The 19,791-nt window shown below is 40.9% G+C and overlaps 1 protein-coding gene across 1 annotated transcript in view; it reads right to left on the reverse strand.

Annotated features, from left to right (window-relative positions):
- Positions 1-19,791, reverse strand: part of KCNQ3 (potassium voltage-gated channel subfamily Q member 3) — a 333,549-nt gene that overhangs the window by 34,879 nt on the left and 278,879 nt on the right. Inside the window, exons 3-8 of the mRNA XM_049765627.1 lie at positions 17,850-17,976; positions 15,632-15,804; positions 10,938-11,093; positions 9,666-9,776; positions 8,130-8,225; positions 6,828-6,922 (exon numbers count right to left, since the gene is read on the reverse strand). Coding sequence (XP_049621584.1) covers positions 6,828-6,922; positions 8,130-8,225; positions 9,666-9,776; positions 10,938-11,093; positions 15,632-15,804; positions 17,850-17,976 — 758 coding nt within the window. The remainder of the gene's footprint in view (positions 1-6,827; positions 6,923-8,129; positions 8,226-9,665; positions 9,777-10,937; positions 11,094-15,631; positions 15,805-17,849; positions 17,977-19,791) is intronic.

Genomic DNA, 19,791 nt, shown 5'->3' on the forward strand with positions numbered 1-19,791 from the left:
CTAAAAAAAAAAAAAAGAAGAAGAAGAAGAAGAAAGAAAAGAAGGAAGGAGGAGAGAAGGAAAGGATGAGTATTCCCAATGGTTAGAATTGGAGCAGAAGACATTGTGGAGGGCAGTGGTGAAAATTAGACGCACCACCTTCCACTCTTTTCTGTCTCCAAGACAAGGTTTTGTTCCTTCTATATTCAAACGTCAAGCATTCTCACTTATCTAACCATCTTTCATGGAATTCTACTTCAGTGACCCACCATCCAGGGGACAATCACTAAATCAGAAGTCATCTCTTCTGTCCTGTTATCTCCTCTAGTCCCTCCCTTCTCTGCTCTATCCACATTTCATCACTTTCTTTTTTTTTTTTTTTTTTGGGTTTTTGGGTCACACCCGGTAATGCTCAGGGGTTACTCCTGGCTATGTGCTTAGAAGTTGCTCCTGGCTTGGGGGACCATATGGGACACCGGGGGATCGAACCACGGTCCGTCCAAGGCTAGCGCAGGCAAGGCAGGCACCTTACCTTCAGCACCACCGCCCGGCCCCACATTTCATCACTTTCTACTCGACTCTTTCCATCAAGGAAATCCCTGCTTCCACAGTCAGCCTCAGCTTAGCTGCAATGACTATACTTAATGTCTCCACGTGCTGATTTCTATGTCACTCTTCTGTCTAAAAAAATCTGACTTCCCTACTTGCCCATAGCTCCATAGAGTTTTCCCTAGACTCAGCTCCCAAAACTTAAGCAAAATATTCATTCTCTGTTTTATTTTAATCAATCATCAGGCAATTAACTCATTCTTGTTTAGCAGCATGCTTCTATGGCCAGATAAGGATTTGCACATAAGAAATGCTCAGTAATTATATGATAAATTAAGCAAATCAATTAATAATAGGTTTTTGAAATAATGTTACAGGTAAGCAAGGTAGTCTAATCTTTTTTTTTGGGGGGGGTTACACCCGGCAGCTCTCAAGGGTTACTCCTGGTCCTAGGCTGAGAAATCGCTCCCGGCAGGCTTGGGGGGACCATATGGGATGCTGGGATTCGAATCACTATCCTTCTGCATGCAAGACAAATGCCTTACCTCCATGCTATCTCTCTGGCCCTGGTATTATAATCGTGATGTTACTAAAAGTTGTTTCCCAGAACTGCCATTAGTCCTTCAAAACTTCTTCCCAGAGCAGATTCAACTACAAGACACTTAAACACCTCCTATGGACCAGATACTGTGATAGTATTTTTACACACTTTACTTGTATTAATGCTAATAGCAACAATTTTCAAAAATGGGTATTACATCCTAATAATCTTTGACATTAATTTACACAATTTTCTTCCCTTTTTTGGATAAATGAGATTTGCCAAAACTTGGTTCCAATCTGCTTTTTCTATCACTGAGAATTTGAGAGATAATTGTTTATTTAATTACTTAATCTCACAAGACTGATTCTTTAGCTAGAAAAGTGGGACTATTAAAATAGTGACTCACTATATTTACTTTCCAGTAAATTCAGAATTAAAAGAGGTCCATGGCATTGAGTAAAAGTTACTTAGCATAGGGAAGAGTTAATATAAATATAAATATATATATATATATATATATACATATATATAATCAGAGTTCTCCCCTTCTAAATATTTCAGTAATCTTTATTTGGCCATCAAAGAACAAGGCCATGTAAAAAATAGAATTAATTGCCTCATGTTAGACATATACATGTTACAATTTGAACCTAAGATTCATCATAGTTTTGATATTTGATTCTGCACTGGTAATATGTAGCCAGTAGTCATATATCTAAGTTGAAATAAAAGTTTAGCTCTTTATAGGCGCAATTAAAGGTCAAATTCTATAATTAATGTGTTGACTTATTCCTGTACTTGTGTGGATAGCTATAAACAAAATCTAATAATACACATTCTTCTTTTGATGCAAAGCAATATCTGACTTCATCTCAAACTAATTTATCATCTACTGTGCAACTTTCTATACCTCTTCTAAGTTATAAATCCTATTTGTACTAAGTCTACATAGTATGTCACTATATAGTATGTCAAAAATCTTGTTTTGGTCTCCAACATGATGTGTGGCTCCAAGTTCCCAACCTACTAGGGCCTCAGTTTCTTCTGAGATAAAATTGAAATTGGAATAAAACTCTCTAAGGACTTTTGCAATCCCCTCACCCAAAATTGGTTGTTTATCATTTTAAGTAGTCAAAAAAAAAAACACACAAAGGGGACACCACCATCAAAACACATATACAGTTGTAAATTAACAAAGGACTAAACTGAGCAGGACACTTAGAAGGAAGCATTCCCATGGACGGTCATTATAACTTTATTCTCCAAACTATTATTTGAGAGAAATGCAAAATGGTACAGCTAACATGGAAGTTGCTCAAGTCAAATAAAAATGTACCAATTCCACTGCTAGATATACCCAAAAGAATCAAAAACATGCTCACACAAAGGTCCGTATCAGCCTAGTAGTAAATAAGTGGAAATAATTCAAGTTCCCATCCACTGATAAATAAAAATAGGATATATATATATAATAAAATATTTCAGCCATAAAAAGGAATGAGGTGCTGATACACGTGACAACTTGAAAACATTGTCAACTTAAAAACTTGGTACGTGGAGGCAAGTTCAATAGCATAGTGGGTAGGGTGCTTGCCTTGCATGTGGCTGACCTAGGTTCTATCCCCAACATCTCATCTATATGAGCCTGTTAGGAGCGATTCCTGAGTGTAGAGCTAGAAGTGACCCCTGAGCTTCTTTGAGTGTGGCCCCAAAACAAAAACAAAAGAAACTAAACAAATTTGATACATGTTTACAATTTGAAAATATTTCACTCATTGAGCAATCAAGAATTTACTAAAATGATAAAAATGATGATGAAGATGATGATGAAGATGATGACTGTGTCAGTGGATGCTATTTATAATAATATTAGTATGACTATTCTGATGATAGAAAATAATAATGCATGCATAAAATACATATATTAATAGAATGTGGTTAGGAAACGAAGTCAAGAGCCCATTTTCATTGCACGTGATTACTATTAACCAAGAAGAAGGCAAGAGAAAAAGAAAGACTTCTTATAAAAAGTTAGATAGAATTTAAAAAAAAAAACAAACACATTTCAATCATTGAATGAAATTTGAAAACATTCAGACGATAAATCATACCAAAATCACACACTGTCAAATTTCTTTTTTTATGTGAAATTTTCAAATGAGACAGAGCTCAGGCAGAAAACATAAAGTGATTGCAGGGACTAGGAGAAAGAGGGAGACAGGAGTAATTGCAAATGGCAATTTTTTTTTCATGTAACAGAATGGTGAACTAGATAGTGGTAACTAATGTCCAATTTTGTGTCTATAATAAATACACTTAGAAGTGGAAACATGTACCGTATTTTCTGGCGTATAAGATGACTTTTGAAACAAAAAAAAGTCAATCGAAAATTGGGGGTCGTCTTATACACCGAATATATCCCGAAAAATGTTTCAATATGCCACTAAACGAAAATTGTCTGAATATTGCCACAAAACGAATTTTTCAACTTGATCCTGCACCAGTCACTGCCAGGCTGCTCAGACCGCCTCTCTGACTCAGCCCATCCAAGCAGGCTTTTCATGCATGCAAATGAGACAATGTTCTGCACCAATCACTGCCAGGCTGCTCGGACCGCCTCTCTGACTCAGCCCATCCAAGTAGGCTCTTTATGCATGCAAATTAGACGATGTTCTGGACCCGAATCTACACTGTCAAAAGCCTGCTCAGAATGGCCAGAGTCAGAGAGAAAGTCTATGACAGTAGACCCTCTGAACCTTTGCTTGCTGTGATTGGCTCACTGTGGTACATACAGTTGTAGCACAGGAACGTTCTGTCTGATACAGCGAATAGAGGCCTAATCCTATGTTTTAACTGCAAAATTAGGGGGTCGTCTTATACACCCAGTCGTCGTATATGCCGGAAAATATGGTAGTTTAAGCCTTTGATGTTCTGAGATCTACAACACCAAAACTTCACATACTGATTTCACATACCCTTCTAAAATGCAAGATTTTACTTAAAAGGATTTTCTTATAAACAGATGGTACAAACTTGTGGTATCAATAAATGTATTATCTTTTTGTAATACTAACAGTTTTTTTTCTAGTTTACTTCATCATAAGATAGGTAGATACAATAACATAAAATATAAATCATGTGCTGACTAGAATATTTGTGTGTGGGGGGTTTGAAATTTATACACAAATTATCTTGACTGTATGGCCCTTAGCCCCAATATCTCTCAATAGCCATTATTTTTCAAGCTTCATTTTTTTTAATAACAAACAAAAGACAAAAATTCTATAGGATATGTAGGTCAACACTGTAGGGTATTAACAACTATGGTGTAGGTTGGAATCCAGGGACATTCTTTCTCAAGGGATTGCCTTGTTTCAAAGTGGTTGCTAAGTGAATTTCTCTAGTGACTATACTTTTTTGTCCTTGAAAAAAGAAAACAAAAAAAAATGTTCTCTCCTTAGTTTAAAATCCATTTCCATATCACAGCAGCTGTCTACAGCACAAAGTATTCTTCCAAGTCTCTGACAGCTAGGACAATGCCTTATTTAAAACAAATCAACCCAAAAGAATGGGCTTATAGCCAAGACCTTGGGATGCAGAGCAAAGACAAACTGTCCCATTTTACATTGGAAAAGTCTTTGCTTTTGAGTTCAAGGTCACTCAATTTTCTTCAGGAAAAACCACCTGCTGGTATCAAAAAAAAAAATGCTTACTATCTGAAAGAAGAAGAATTGAATTGAAATCCACACCCATGCAAGCAAAAGTAGAATTTTGGAATCAAAAGGACCCACCCACATAAGTCATCTGAACAAGTTGGTTAATTTTAAGTATGTAGATATAGCTTTATCATTCATTTATCACAGCTTGTTTTCTCCTCCATCCTTAATTTTTTTTTAACTCATCACTCCTCTTGACTTTTAGTTTCTTTTCCTTTGTTTGTTTTTGTTTTGGGGCCACAACCAGTAGTGTTCAGGTATTACTCCTGGATCTGAACTCAGAAATCACTCCTGGCTGGGGGGGGGGGTGACTATATGGGATACGGGAGATTGAACTGGGTCTGTTCTGGTCAGCAATGTGCAAGGCAAACATCCTACCACTCTGGCCCCATCTTTTATTTATTTCTTAATTTCTTTCAGATTCTTCCTACTGATTTCTTGCTGCTTTATTGATCTACTTTAATTTCCTTTTGCCCCAAATCCCTGATATCATTTACTATCTATTCTCATTGTCTAGAATTGTGAGCCTGCCCCTGGAACATGTCATCTTCTTTCTTGTCCACACCTTCTCTTTTATGTCAGAGTATTTCTTAATAGCCATAAAAATTGGGATTAGACCCTTTCATAAATTACCTATGGTCTCCCCTGAATTTAGCATACCCAAGAGAGTTATAAATATTGATTCAAGAAATAGTTTACATAGTAAATGGCATCTACCATTTGTACCTGTTGAACACAAATTGATGGAAGAAGGAGTGGAATTGATACGCAAGGATTACCACAATTCCTCACAATTCTAAAGGTCATGATCAGGTTTGGGGTTTATTAGTTCTGTTACGGTCACTAGGTGGAAGAAAGGTTTTAGAAAGAGAAAGTGTCAGTAGAACAGGATCTCTTGGATTTCCTAAAATTGTTACTGCTCTTGTGATGGGATAAGGAATAACTGAAGCAGAATCCAGAGCTTTGTTGCAGTCCTCAGAATGAATGTGTGAGAGGATGAAGGAAGCCACCTGCCCTGCATGAGTGACACTATAGTCTCTTGACACCAAAGACACCAGGGCTCCTGGTGTCAGATGATATGTCCCTCACTTTGTCTTTCAACTCAAGAGCTCTATGAATTCTTCTTCCTATCTACAAACTCAAAATCTAAACTCTGTGATTAGAATCTAAAATATGGAAAGGGACAGCCAGCCAAGGTTTGCTCTCTGGCAGAGCTAAATTACAGATGTGATTCCTGACAGTAATTTCAGAGTAAGCCCTAAACATCACTGAGTTTGGCTCCTGCCCTTTCCCCCCAAACTAAATTAAAAAACTTAAAAATAATCATTCAATGTTATCATTTTTAAATCATGGCACTGTAATTTATAACACAGATTCAAGAAGACCAAGTTGCTATAACACATCTTACACCACAGTATCAGCATCTTTCTACTACTGATTCTAGGGTTCCAGTCACCCCAGAACCCACTAAGCTAATTTATTTCTATAGACAGAGTTTTCAGGGTCTATTCTGATTAAGCATTGTAAAATTGTGAGATGTAATTGCCTCTCTGAGAAAATAAAATAATATCTCTAAGTCACCAGAGAACCTCTGATAAGTTTTCAAGCTGCACATTCCTAATAGCCAGTGCAGTCTGTGGAGATAAGATCATGGTCAAGTGAAAACATCCAGATTTCCAAGTAGCCACTTGCCCTGACTCTCTTCTTCTTTAGTCACTGATCCTGCTCAGACATTTTCCATTAACCTTTCCACAAAATCTAACTGAAAACAATTGGCAACATCCTAAAGCTATCAATAAAGCTTGTACTTGTGTTTCCCAATGAATATCCTGATTTAATAAGTCTGAGGCATCATTTAATCAGCCCGGACACTGCAGTATTTTGGAAACACCAGTTGATTTTACTATGCAATATCGACTGGGAACCATTGCCCTATAGGATATCCTGTAGGAAACAGTGAAGGTCATAGGCACACTACAGAACCTAGATGGGAGGGGTTGTTAGTCATACTCTGATCATTTAGATGGGCAATCACTTGCCTAAAAAATGGAAAAGAGACAACCGATTCATAGAACCTCCATGTCGCCACAAGATCCATCCTGTTGGGGTTGGTAGCATAATACCTCCAGGCAGCCTAAAAAAGAAAAAAAAGAGAGAGGTGGGATTGACTAGTAAGCTCCAAACTTCCACATGGAAACTGCCAATTGGACAAAATTTATGCCCTTCAAGTCTTGAGTTCAAACGTGCATTTGAGTCCCTATCCAGGAAAGCTAAGGATTCTTAGTTTTTTTCAAGTTCCTTTCTTGATTCCATTGGGAGTAGCAGGCATGGGAAGGTAAGCAGTGTAAGTGAGAGAGAATTGCTGGGTATAAAAGCTTTGAAAGGAGCAAGGACAACACTTGTCATGTATTCCTGAAATGTGCCAAATAGGCGGGAAGACAAACACATTGTTTTTTGGTCATTTTGCATGCAAAACAACTTAATAGATAAAGCTTTGCAATTAATATACTAGAACCCATGGGAAAAATTATTACCCCATGAACAAACTATTTTGAGAAAAAGTTAAGGTCTTGGATAATAATGAGGCAGAATCTACAATATGAGAAATGACCAAACATGGCAATATACAATAAAAAATAATGTGCTGTCATGTGTCAGACTTATAGGCCCCAGACTCACTTGCTATCACTATATGCAGGTCCTGGTCAGGCAGACATTGAATTCAGTTAATTATGGCTAATATACTTTGTGCTTTCATCAACATATTAAGCTATGAAGCAGAAAGTCCCTCTGAGTAGAAAAAGGGACATTTCTGTTTTTTTCTCACTCTTGTCCTAAACCCCCATCCCTTCATGATAGAGACAGAGTGATGGATACTGGCAGGTATCCAAAGTTCACTGGTGCATAGTTTTCTATAGGGCAGACAATCGGTGACTTAGTTCAATATTTTGCTCATGTAAGACATTTCTTCTGTCTTTGATTATGGCTCCCTATCCTTAATATATATGAGGGGTCACATCATCTGGTAGATAAATGATGAAGCATCTGGACTCTCCCTTGATGCCTAGGTAAACTAATGCAGTGGAAAGTAGGCAAAGAAGATGGATCTGAACCCGGGTCGTCCACCTCAACAGTATTTGAACAATAGCTGATGGTTTGATTCTTCTCTGAGTTCTGTGTCAATTTTTTCTTTCTCTTAAATACTGGATAGAACAGTGCAAGCTGTGCTATATACATAACCACAAAAATACCCATGGATATCCAAAAGAAAACAGAGTCCTGTTGTCCTGGACACAGACACATCACTCAACAAGCTGAATGCTGCTCTCAGGGAAACATACCTGAATGAGCTCAGCAGCTGGCTTCCTCCTTTTCTCAAAGTGCTTCTGACGGTGTTGTTCTTGGACCTTCAGAGCCAGCCCTGACCCCAGGATTCCCTGGAGGGAGGAATTAGGTGAGGTAAGCTCCAACTCTACTGCTTCATACTCTCCTGCTGCTAGGGCACACAGTGACCAACTCTGACCCAAGGAAGAAGTAGGAAAGATGACTTCCTTCTCTTTGCGGGAGTTGGGAGCTGGGTTAAATAGAGACTTGAAGTCAGGAGGGCCAGTTTGCAGCATTAAGAGGCTGGATAAGGGGCCGGTGAGGTGGCGCTAGAGGTAAGGTGTCTGCCTTGCAAGCGCTAGCCAAGGAAGGACCGCAGTTCTATCCCCCAGCATCCCATATGGTCCCTCCAAGCCAGGGGCAATTTCTGAGCGCTTAGCCAGGAGTAACCCCTGAGCATCAAACAGGTGTGGCCCCAAAAAACAAAAAACAAAACAAACAAAAAAAAGAGGCTGGATAAATCTCTTCTCATGCTGCGGTTACCTTCCCCGAGTAACACTGTATGTGCTCTCCACCCCTCAAAAAGAAAAACTAACTTGGAAGTGTTACAAGGAAAAGAACATCATCAACCTAAGTATAGGAGATGAAGAAGGTTGGATTGCTTTGTAAGAACTTCTTTTAAGTTTTATGAATGAACAGTACATAGAACCAGCAAGCCTGTGTCCCCTGGTTCTATCTTCAGTAGTCTTGTAACTTATGGAAAACATATTACCCTAATTAAGTCTTAGTTTTTGATCCAGTACCAAACTCCAAATATCTACTTTTTCAAACTTATTTTTTTTTATTTGGGGGCTGGCCTCCAGATCCCAAATACTGTCACAAAGATTAAGTGATATAGAAAATAGAAAGCTTTTACTATCATTTCAGCTCAAATAAATTCTTGAAGTGCTATGTATGATTAATTATTAGTATACTTATAAATGCATACATTTGGGGGAAGTTTATTATGTATCAGGAGAACTTATGAGCATGATACACAAGGGAACTTATTTATTAATGGTCAACTTTTGCTTACATATACCTTATGTAAGCTATACCTTCTTACATTATGGTAGAATAAAAATAAAGGCACTCATCTATCTGAAGAATGTGCTCTGTGTAAGATGCCGGGACTCCATAGGGGAAAGGCATAAGCCCAGTTCTTAATAAGCCACAGTCTGAGGGAAACAGACACTAAAATATGAAATCCCATATGGGGTCAAAATGCCATTAGAGAGTTAGGTCCAGAAGAGTGGTCCCCACACAGACTGAAGAAGTTAGCACTGAAAGTAATTCATAGAGAATTGCGCAGATATTTGGAAAGATCATTCTAGACATTGGGAAAAATGTGATTTAAGGAAAACAAAAAAAATATGCTCAAGGGGTCTATCCTGGAGTTGGCAGAACTGGAATTCAGAATGAAAGAACGAAAGAAGATTAGGTTGAAAATTGAGGAGCCCTGTTGACTACTTGAGGTTGTAAGGGCACATGAGGGGAACACTGAAAGTACTTACTGCTGGAAGGGCAAAAAAAGAGACGCCAATTAAGGAAAATGTGGCAGCAATCAAACGACCTTCCCACGTTTTAGGGGTCTTGTCTCCATAGCCAATGGTGGCCAATGTGATCTGAAGAGAAAAAGGGTTTTTTGGGCATACATGTCACATCTACGCAGATATGCAGTGATGTATTAACTGAGCTTCAACTCTAAGCCTTTATACTGACTTGGATTTTGGTCCCATTTAGAATAATATTTCCATTAGAAAAAAGGTACCAAATATCCAAGTCACTTACATGGGGGTTATGATCCCACACCTGAGTTTTAAAGGTTTCCTTCCTGTAGATATCAGTCAACAAACATTTCAATAATTAATTATGTGTATGTATAATAAATATGTGTATGAACACACACTCATGTGCCACATGTATGTACATTTGTGATTTTATGTATGGCCACATTTCTGAGTATATGTGTGCTTGTGGATATATTTATGTGTATTCGTGCATATTTATTTTTATTACATATTTCTGCTCTAGTGTGTTTTGAATATGCATGTGTGTTCATATATATTGTATATTAGTAAACACAGAAGAGATACATGCATATATATATGAGCACAGATAATAAGCTATAAGGATAGCTACAAGTGTGGCCTCCAGTACCCACTTATCCAAATTCAATTTCCATGCTACCACAAACTTGTTAACTGTTCTTCCTCAATGAATCTCTTCATGCTTTTGTTTGCCCGTTTTTATTTTTACAATTCTGAAAAGGGATTTATTTTAATTTGTTTCAATATTAAAATATATTGGTAAGTATCAAGAGCTTAAAGTTTATGCTAACCCAGCAACAAATGCCAGTTTTACCTGGACACATGTATCATGTTCCTGGGGGAATGGCATTCCAGCTGTGTGTAAAAATCTGTAGCACTTAAGTCTGTCTGTGACAATGTCCATTTGCACCTGCATGGCCTGTTTATGATAATAGCCTTTGGACTAATGAGGTTCAATCCCTGAGCAAATCTGGTATACTTTTCTGAGCCCTGATGTGCTATACTTTGTAGAAACCCATTCTAAGGTGCTATGGGGGTTTCCAACGGGCACAATCAAAAATGGAAGAGACCCTGCTCTCACCTGTGACCACAGAGGGCAACTGCTGATTGAGCATGCTACAGTCCCATTTTCTATCTCTCTGTCCCTACCAGTCAATCCCTACACACACACACACACACACACACACGGATGTATGTGTACTGGCATTGGGGGTTGTCTTGAAGGCGGTGACTTACCAGGCCCCACCAAAGGGCATCTGCATAGGTTTCAAATTCCTCTTTCACCTCTTCTCCTTGTGCGTCCACCTCTGGCACATCTTTCTCGACCAGGTAGACAAGAAATGAAGAGAGGATGAGTGTCAGGAACCCGATGTACCAGGCAGTGATGAGCTCCTAGGAGAGGAAGCAGTGGTCAAGGAAAGCATTCTATACAAAGCCATCGGGTGTGGTCCAACACCAAGGCTTCTGGGTCTGGGATTCAGTTAGCTTTGTGACTGAGGATGGTTTCTGACCTTTGACCCTCCCCCCTACCATCACCGGGAACTGGGATCAATCACAGAAGGAGGATGGAGACTAATGTCTTTTAATGCTCTTAATACCAGAACTATAGAGATTTCACAGGCAGGAGAGAGTCTAGGGTAACTGGCTGCTGCCTCAGAGATAAGACACAGACTCGGAGCAACAAGAAATTTCTGGGAAATCATGAAGGGGAGCTAATGTGATCTAACAGAGCTGTGGAAAGGGGCACAGCCCTGCCACTAATGTACTCAGTGATGCTGGGCAAAAATACTTTTCCACAGAAGGCCTTTACAGCTACAAGACAGCAGAGATGAATTTCAGTACTCATTTTTAAAGTGAAGGGAGGAGTGAAAATATGGCTCAAAGGGGCAAAGCACACGTCCAACCTATGTAATACCTCAAGTTGTATCCTAGCATCTCTCTCTGCTTTCTTTGTTGGTTGGTTTTGTTTTGTTTTGGGGCCACACCCGGTGACGCTCAGGGGTTACTCCTGGCTATGAGCTCAGAAATCACGTCTGGCTTGGGGGACTATATGGGATGCCAGGAAATCAAACTGTGGTCAGTCCTAGGCTAGCACATGCAAGGCAAACGCCTTACCACTTGTGCCATCACTCTGGCCCCATATCCTAGCATCTCTATAGCAAGACTTGGTATCCCACCTCTGCTGATTCACAAACAGTGCTGAACAACAATGACCTTAAGGCTCAAAGCACAAGGTTGTATATTGTGGGGGAGAAACTTTTTATCCCGAGCACCTTTCTTGACATAGAGCATATAAAAATAAAAATAAAGGGAAGAATTGGCACTCCCAGTTTCAGAGAGTTCATATGGAAAGTACAATTTTATGTCAAATCCTGAATTAAACCATAATAAAAACTAATGCTGATGACACATAAAACCTATTATTTATGGATATTTGTCCTGGCCTGCAGGATAGGTTATTTTGCGGGTATAGAGGGGTCCCAGCCTGAAAAGAAAATGGGGAGAAAAAAGGGGGCCAAGCAAAACGAGGCTTGTGAAGGCTCCGGTTTATTGGTTGGTACAGGCTCTTTTTAAGCACAATTTTACAGGGGGTGGAGAGAAGGCAGTAAATAGGTGCAAAACTAGAGCAATGGCTATCAAATCTTTTTTGTTGTTGTTGTTTTTGTTTTTGGGCCACACCCAGCGATGCTCAAGGTTACTCCTGGCTGTCTGCTCAGAAATAGCTCCTGGCAGGCACGGGGGACCATATGGGACACCGGGATTCGAACCAACCACCTTTGGTCCTAAATCACCTGCTTGCAAGGCAAACACTGCTGCACTATCTCTCTGGGCCCTCAAATCTTTTGTGTGTGTGTGAAAATTATTTTATCTCCAATTAGAACTGTCAAAAGTTTTTAAAGCTCTTGCTAGTTGACCATTTTGTTACTTCTTTTTTTCTTTATCAATGTTTTTATTTATACAATAATTGTGCATTTATACATAATTGTAGTTGGGTTTTAGTCATGTAAAGAACAACCCCCTTCACCAGTGCAACATTCCCATCACCAATGCCCCAAATCTCCCACCCCACCCCCACCCCCGCCTGTATTTGAGACAGGCTTTCTACTTCCCTCATTCATTCACATTGTTATGTTAGTTGTCAGTGTAGTTATTTCTCTAACTGCACTCACCACCCTCACTCATCTATGGGTTTTAAGAAAAATAAAAGACATCCTCAGAGACAATAGAGATGAGGGCTGGAAGGTCCAGCTCACAATATGAGGCCATCAAATCTTGGAAATTTCAACACCCTCTAATTATTACCATTCCTGGAACTGTCTAGTTTCATTCACTGTAACCATTTCTAAAGTTTAGCATGGTTGATTGGGCAGGATAAAAGTCAAGGTTACTGTAAACAAGAATGTGGAGATTCGACCTGTCATTCATGCTGAGTCAGCCCAGAGATCAAAATCGTTGCTATCGATGCCTTCATCCCTCCCAGTCAGCCAGCAGGCCTCTAGGGCAACCCTCTTACTAATATGAAAACCTGCTTCCTCTTAGCCTCTACTCACATTAATGACATTTTCTGAATATTCCTACCCCAGACCTTCCACTAAAAAGCATGACTCCTATGACCTCCAGAGTTTCCAGGAATTTGGCTCACTTGTATTAGAGCTTGTCTTGTTATTTCCTTTTCTGACTTCTGTGAATGTCGAATAGGTCAGGGTGTGAATTGGCTTATCAGGCATCTGGCTTTCTTCTGGTGTGGTGGTCTTTTTGTGAGAAGGGCTATTGCACTGGTGTGGTTTGTGGTTTGGGGCCACCTTCTCCTGGGAGAGATTTTGCCCTGAAGAACTATATAAAAGAAATGGGAATTGGATCATTTGGATACCCACACCCCCAAAAAGTTGCTAAGCATGTGCCTCCTGTCTTGTTGACTACAGTTTGGGCTCCTCAGTTTTTTCATACTCTCCTCCTCAAATGTGAGTTCAAATTTTTACTTAGTGTTTAGAGTTACAGCTATCTATTTAGGTGTGTGCAGAAGAACTGGCTGTGTTGGACTCAGTTGTATGTTCTGAGACTGTCCAGTTGGGGGTGACAGAGGGAAACGCTAGAGGGAAATGCTGAGTTCCTCCATGTCAAGCTGTCTCCAGACTCATGGTGTTAGTTTTCCGGAACAGAGCCTGAGACAAGAATTTAAGTGTATATGAGGATAGAAGGTGGTGAGGGCAGGGCAACGATGTCTCAGGCAAGAGAAAGCAAGGCAAGCTAAACAGGGCAGGAGAAGGGGCTCAGCAAAGATATTATCTCCCTGTCCCAGCTAGAATCTCTTCCAGACTTAGCTCACAAGAAATCTGAGGCTAACTTGGACCAAAGAGGCGAAAGTCTTTCTGCCTTGGGAAATCACTGGCTCTGAGCTTCTCCATGTTGGGGAGAAAGGTGAGGACAATATAACCTCAGTGATAGCAGCTTTCTTTAAGTGTCCAGAGACTAAGAGCAGGGAGGTTCAGTGACAGTAGGAGGTGACGACACACATCTGGGCAGAGACCCGAGAGAAGCTCTGCAATCATCAAGGTGGACACCAGAAGATAATTTCATGGTGAGGAAGGGGGCTTGAAGAATCCTGGGTCCTTGGCTCTAAGTTTTCTCCACTAGCTACAAAGTTTTTACTACCTGAATTAAAACCAAGAAGGTTCTCCTTCAAGGTATCAGGGTCAGGAACAGAAGCTAACACAACCCGGTATCATGGTTTGTGCTAACAGTAAAAGGAAATTAAGGAACATCTGGATGTAGAGACACTTGGTGCTGCCTGCCAAGGTTTCTAAGCTGCTCTGGGAGGAGATAGGACTGAGTGGGATCCAGTTCACCTCATTTTACTGAGAAAAGTAAGTTCCTGCACCAGTTGCAAGTCAGGGAACATGGGCTAATGGGCAGAGATACAAACACATAAAAAAGACACCAGCCAGGTAACTCCTCCTCTGTGACCTGATTTGCCTAAGCAGCCCAAAATTCTTCATATTGATCCTTCACTTGTGCTTGAGTGATTGGCAAAGAAACAGCAATTCATACCCACATGGATGAAATACAAAGAAAACCAAAAGGGACCAAGAGTAGTAAGCACCAGCAAGGAATTTCAGAACACAGAGCATTATAGGCAGACCAGGAAACACTGGCCATCAAGGGAAATCAAGAAGAAAAAGGTTCCTATACCCAGTAAAGGACACTGGACCCATAGATTTTGAAGGACAGACTGCTAAGAGTTCAGAATGAACTAAAGACAACAAAAATGAAATTATCAGTGGTGAAAATCAGCAGGAAACCAGCATGAGGACTGGATATTGGACAACATAGGACCCAAGACATCCTTCTTAAAGTAGTTAGATAAATAAATATGATTTAGTAAGTGTCTGGAGCTTTGTGTGTACTAATTTTATATGCAATAACTCAAGGAGCACTCAGGAGTTAGCCAGTTTTGTGCTAACATAAATAATGACTAAATGATTTCTCTGAGCTGGGCGTATCTTAAATACTTGTCATCTTATGAGGTTAGTGCAAGATCATTTCCATTCTACACATGAAGAAATAATCAACACCCAGAGAGGTCACAAACAATATCTAATGTTTCACAAGTAGAGCTTGGAGTCAAACTGATTTATGTGATTTCTGAGTCTATTTCTCTTTCAATCCACCTCACATGAGTTCATTTCATCCCTTTCAACATCCTGGAGGCACAGAATTACAAGACACTATTTTTTCTATGTTAGAAATTAGACAGGGAAAGGTCAAATGAATTGGCCAAAGTCTATTTCATATGGTGGAGCTGAAACAGTGCCGTCACTTATCCTCACTTTCCTCCTGCACCCTCTGAGGAAGCTAAGGGAAGGGATGCTAGTGAAAGATTCCTTGAGTAAGAGGTCCCTTTGGCCTCATAGTTCCTCCACCACACTTACTTTGCTGTGAGCACAGATGGCAGAGCCCAAGAGTTTCCACGTCCCGCCCCTCCTGTCCATCCGCAGCATGCGCAGAATCTGTAGGAAGCGCAGGCTCCGAAGTGAGGTGGCCAGTACATTCCCCTGATTTCCAACGGCGACTACAGGCACAGAGGCAATCAGCACAAAGATGTCTGGGAGAAGGACAGAGAGGTTGAAAAGGTCAATTCCAGGCAATAGACCCTTCACAGACACTGCCTACCAGCAATACAAGCAGTGGACCAATCTATACATTGCCATGCTCAATCATGGCGATCACTCCATCTCATAAATTGAACTGTTCTCCTGGGACAATGAAGGAAGCCCCAGTTCTGAGTCTTCCCAAGGTTACACTGTGTGAAGGGGCTGAATAGGTAATGGATGTTGATCTGACTGTTGGACTCCTAATGCTGGCTTTCAACTCCAGGGAATTACCTGCCATCTGAAATATGAAAGCTGCACCTCTTATCACTTGGCTCCCATTCTCTGCTGGCTAAGGCTAGCCTGTAGGGTTGGTACCTGACATTTCTGAAGTTTACTGCCTGGTGATCTCACTTAGCATCTGAGAAGATCCTGGGGTTGATTATGGAGAAAGGGGAAAGGAGGATACTGGTGGAGGAAGTGAAGGGGGTCCTAAAGCCAAAGAGTCTCATATACACAAGAGTGGATCCTAGTTTCTCCATAGTTCTTGAAATCCTACCCAACACCCACACCAAGGATCTCCATAATATTGTATAGGGTTAGCAAATAAAAAGATTTCAGGGTAAGTAAATTTGGAGAAACATTTATTAAGAAGGAATTACCACCAGTGGATTTTTTTCCAGAGCCTTAAAATGCTAATCTGGATCATAGCTCTCAAGCCGAAGCTCTCAAGCTTTTCCCAAGAGATTCTGACCACTGACATGTCTTATTTATGCATTTATTTGTTTACTTTGCAAAATAATCTATATTCCAAGAAATAGCCTTAAAAACTATTTGTTGATTGGGCAAAGTTCAAACTCCTATAAAGCCCATTTGACCACATGTGGTTTATTGAGCACACAGTGCTCTCATACGTCTTCACATCATTGTATGTGCTGATCTTGCAGTTTACAATAGGCTCAATTCACCAAGTAAACCTGATAAGATGGTGGGTAACTGGGAAAGATGGTGCAAAGGGCTGGTAGGTCAAACAATTGTATACTGATATGATTGTAGTACTGGCAACACCACTTCATGTTATCTGTGCAAAGCTACCCACTTACACACCTTTAGAGAACAGAACCAAACCAAATCTAGGTGGATGGCCAACGTGAGTCAAGCCTAGGACATTGTAGTTCCAGGGCAGCCTAGCCTATCTACTCCCAAAGGTCCAAGGCTGCCTCAGAGAGGGAGGCTATGATGATCATCTTCTTGTCAAGCACTCAGAGAAAAGCAACATTTTTTTATTTTTACAAATGTCATGCTTGGGAGGAAGGGGAGAAAGTTGAGCAAGATAGAGCAGAAAATGCAGCTACAGCAAGAAAGAATCAATAGACATGAGTAGGGGAGATAATACAGTGGGTAAGGTTCTGACCTTGCCCACGGCTGACCTGGGTTTGATCACCAACGTTTCATATGATTCTCTGATTACCATCAGGAGTGCCGAGTCAGGAGTAATCTTTGAGCATTGCAATGTGTGATGGATGGAAGGAAGGAAGGAAGGAAGGAAGGAAGGAAGGAAGGAAGGAAGGAAGGAAGGAAGGAAGGAAGGAAGGAAGGAAGGAAGGAAGGAAGGAAGGAAAAAAGGAAGGAAGGAAAGAAGGAAGGAAGGAAGGAGGGAGGGAAGGAAGGAAGAAAGGAAGGAAGGAAGGGAGGGAGGAAGGGAGGGAGGGAGGGAGGGAAGGAAGGAGGGAGGGAAGGAAGGGAGGAAAAGAGGGAAGGAAAGGAAGAAGGAGGAAAGGAAGGAGAGAAGGAAGGGAGGGAGGGAAGGAACCTACGCATTGTGGCATCTGTAAAGATGAGGCTTGGAAGAAGGAAACTGGTGCAAGACCATTGTGAGCTGGGCTTCCCCTGCAGGTGGGTTCCTGAATGGACACATACTCATAGTACTACCCAGAATAAATATTTGCTTAATATATCCCCAGTGACACGATGTACCCAAAGAGACTTATGTGTGGTGGATGGAACGAGGGGAGAAGAGTGTGCAAGTGCTGCCCCTGTGGATCAGATAGGGGCTTACCCAGCATACACAGGGGCTTCCGGGCAAACTTCAGTCTTCCCCGCCAGCCTTTGTATCGGCAGCAACATCCGGCAGCCCAGATCCTCAAAGCAAACTCAGCTCCAAAGATGAAAATAGCAAATGTTTCCTGCATTAAAGAACATATGGAGAGATACTGATGAATAGGGACCCAGTTTCCTGGAACTAGTGGTTTCTGTTCTGAAGTTTTATAGCCAATTCCAACCTGACGCCTGGAATGGTCCATGCTGGTCCACATGTGGCTTCAGGATCAGGCACCAACCCAAAGTGTTTTACAATTATTATCCTTACAATTATTATATTTTTGAAGAACCAAGACAAAGTGAAGGGAAAGCTAAATCACCCAAGCCCACAGAGTACAAGGAAGGTACTTCTATTCAGGAATTATTCTCAGAGCCACATTCTGGGCCAAATCTGAGATCTCATCTTCCCTTTGTTAAGAACCCACATCTGTATGGTTTCCCTGGAACTTTGGTGGAATTGCTGGTCCACTTAAATCCCTGACCTGTAGTTTCTGAAACTAGACCACTACTCAGCAACTCCAACCACCTCAAAAAGATTTAGTTCTTAGCTGGGTGAATGCCTCCCCTCAGAATCTGAAGATTCAATGCCATGTCTGGAATGAATTGCTCAGTACGAGGCAGTAGCTCTTATCTCCTGTGAAAATTAACTTGGGCACTGCAAACCCTCACCCTTACAGAGTGGAGAATTTATTCTGAAAAAAATATTTGGCTTTTAATCCAGGCAGGGTGTCATCATTTTATTTATTTATATTTTGAGAGGGTCACACCCTGAGGCACTCAGGGGTTATTCCTGGCTCTGTACTCAGAAATTGGTCCTGGCAGGCCCCGGGGACCATATGGGATGCCAGGATTAGAACCACTGTCTGTCCTGAATCTGCTGTATGCAAGGCCAAAGCCCTACCGCTGTGATATCTCTCCGGCCCCATGGGTGTCATCATTTTAAAGGGCCATGACCAGAGCTGTGTGATTGCAGAAGGACCAAAAACTTCTGAACCAGGTACTGAGGTTGCACCCAGCCTTAGCTCTTCATCTTAACTCTTAAAGTTATGGGGTAAGGGTATGAGAAAATTGTGAGCCAGAGACATTAGATAACTTCTCCTGATTGCTAAACTCACACTGTCCCCCGCACTCCCAGATGGAGAACAGACTGCACACAGATGTAGTAGGATGAAACCTTGCAGTTTTCACTTGTGGCTTTGCACTTAGCTTTCAAGGGAGTAAAAAATCCTAAGGTTAAGTTGTGGAGTATTGCATTTATAATACAATTATTGATATTGCTTTAACCTTAGGTATTCTCCTTTATCTCTCATCTGGAGTAACCAAATTCCTGTTTTATCTTCTTTTTATTTTATTTATTTTTGTTTTGGGGGCCACAGCTCACAGTGCTTCTGACTCTGCTCAGGGGCCAGAGTGATAGCACAGGGGTAGGACGTTTGCCTTGCATGTGGCTGCCCAGGATGGACCTGGGTTTGATCCCTGGTGTCCCATATGGTCCCCTGAGCTAGGAGTGATTTGTGGGCACATAGTCAGGAATAACCCCTGAGAATCACTGGGTGTGGTCCAATAAACAAACCAAAAAATAAAATAAACAATAAAAGAAAGAGTGAATTCAGACAGTGCTTGGAGACTGTGCCAGGGATTGAATGGAGTCAGCTACATGCAAAGTTATTGCCTTAACTCCTTTACTATCTCTCTAATTTTGAAAATACAATTCCTCTCTGAATCCTAGATCCCCACTCTGCCTGTGCCAATGTAGATCCCAACTATTAAACAAGCCTTTATTTTCTATTGGGCCTGAACTTGGCAGAGACTCCAAGAGATCAACACTAGTTGGTCTAAAAGTTCACCACCTTCTTCATCAATGTCCCCCAGAGCTATGTGCCCAAGAACAGCACTATGGC

The sequence above is a fragment of the Suncus etruscus genome, chromosome 19 (assembly GCF_024139225.1).
Source record: "Suncus etruscus isolate mSunEtr1 chromosome 19, mSunEtr1.pri.cur, whole genome shotgun sequence".
Lineage (NCBI taxonomy): Eukaryota > Metazoa > Chordata > Mammalia > Eulipotyphla > Soricidae > Suncus > Suncus etruscus.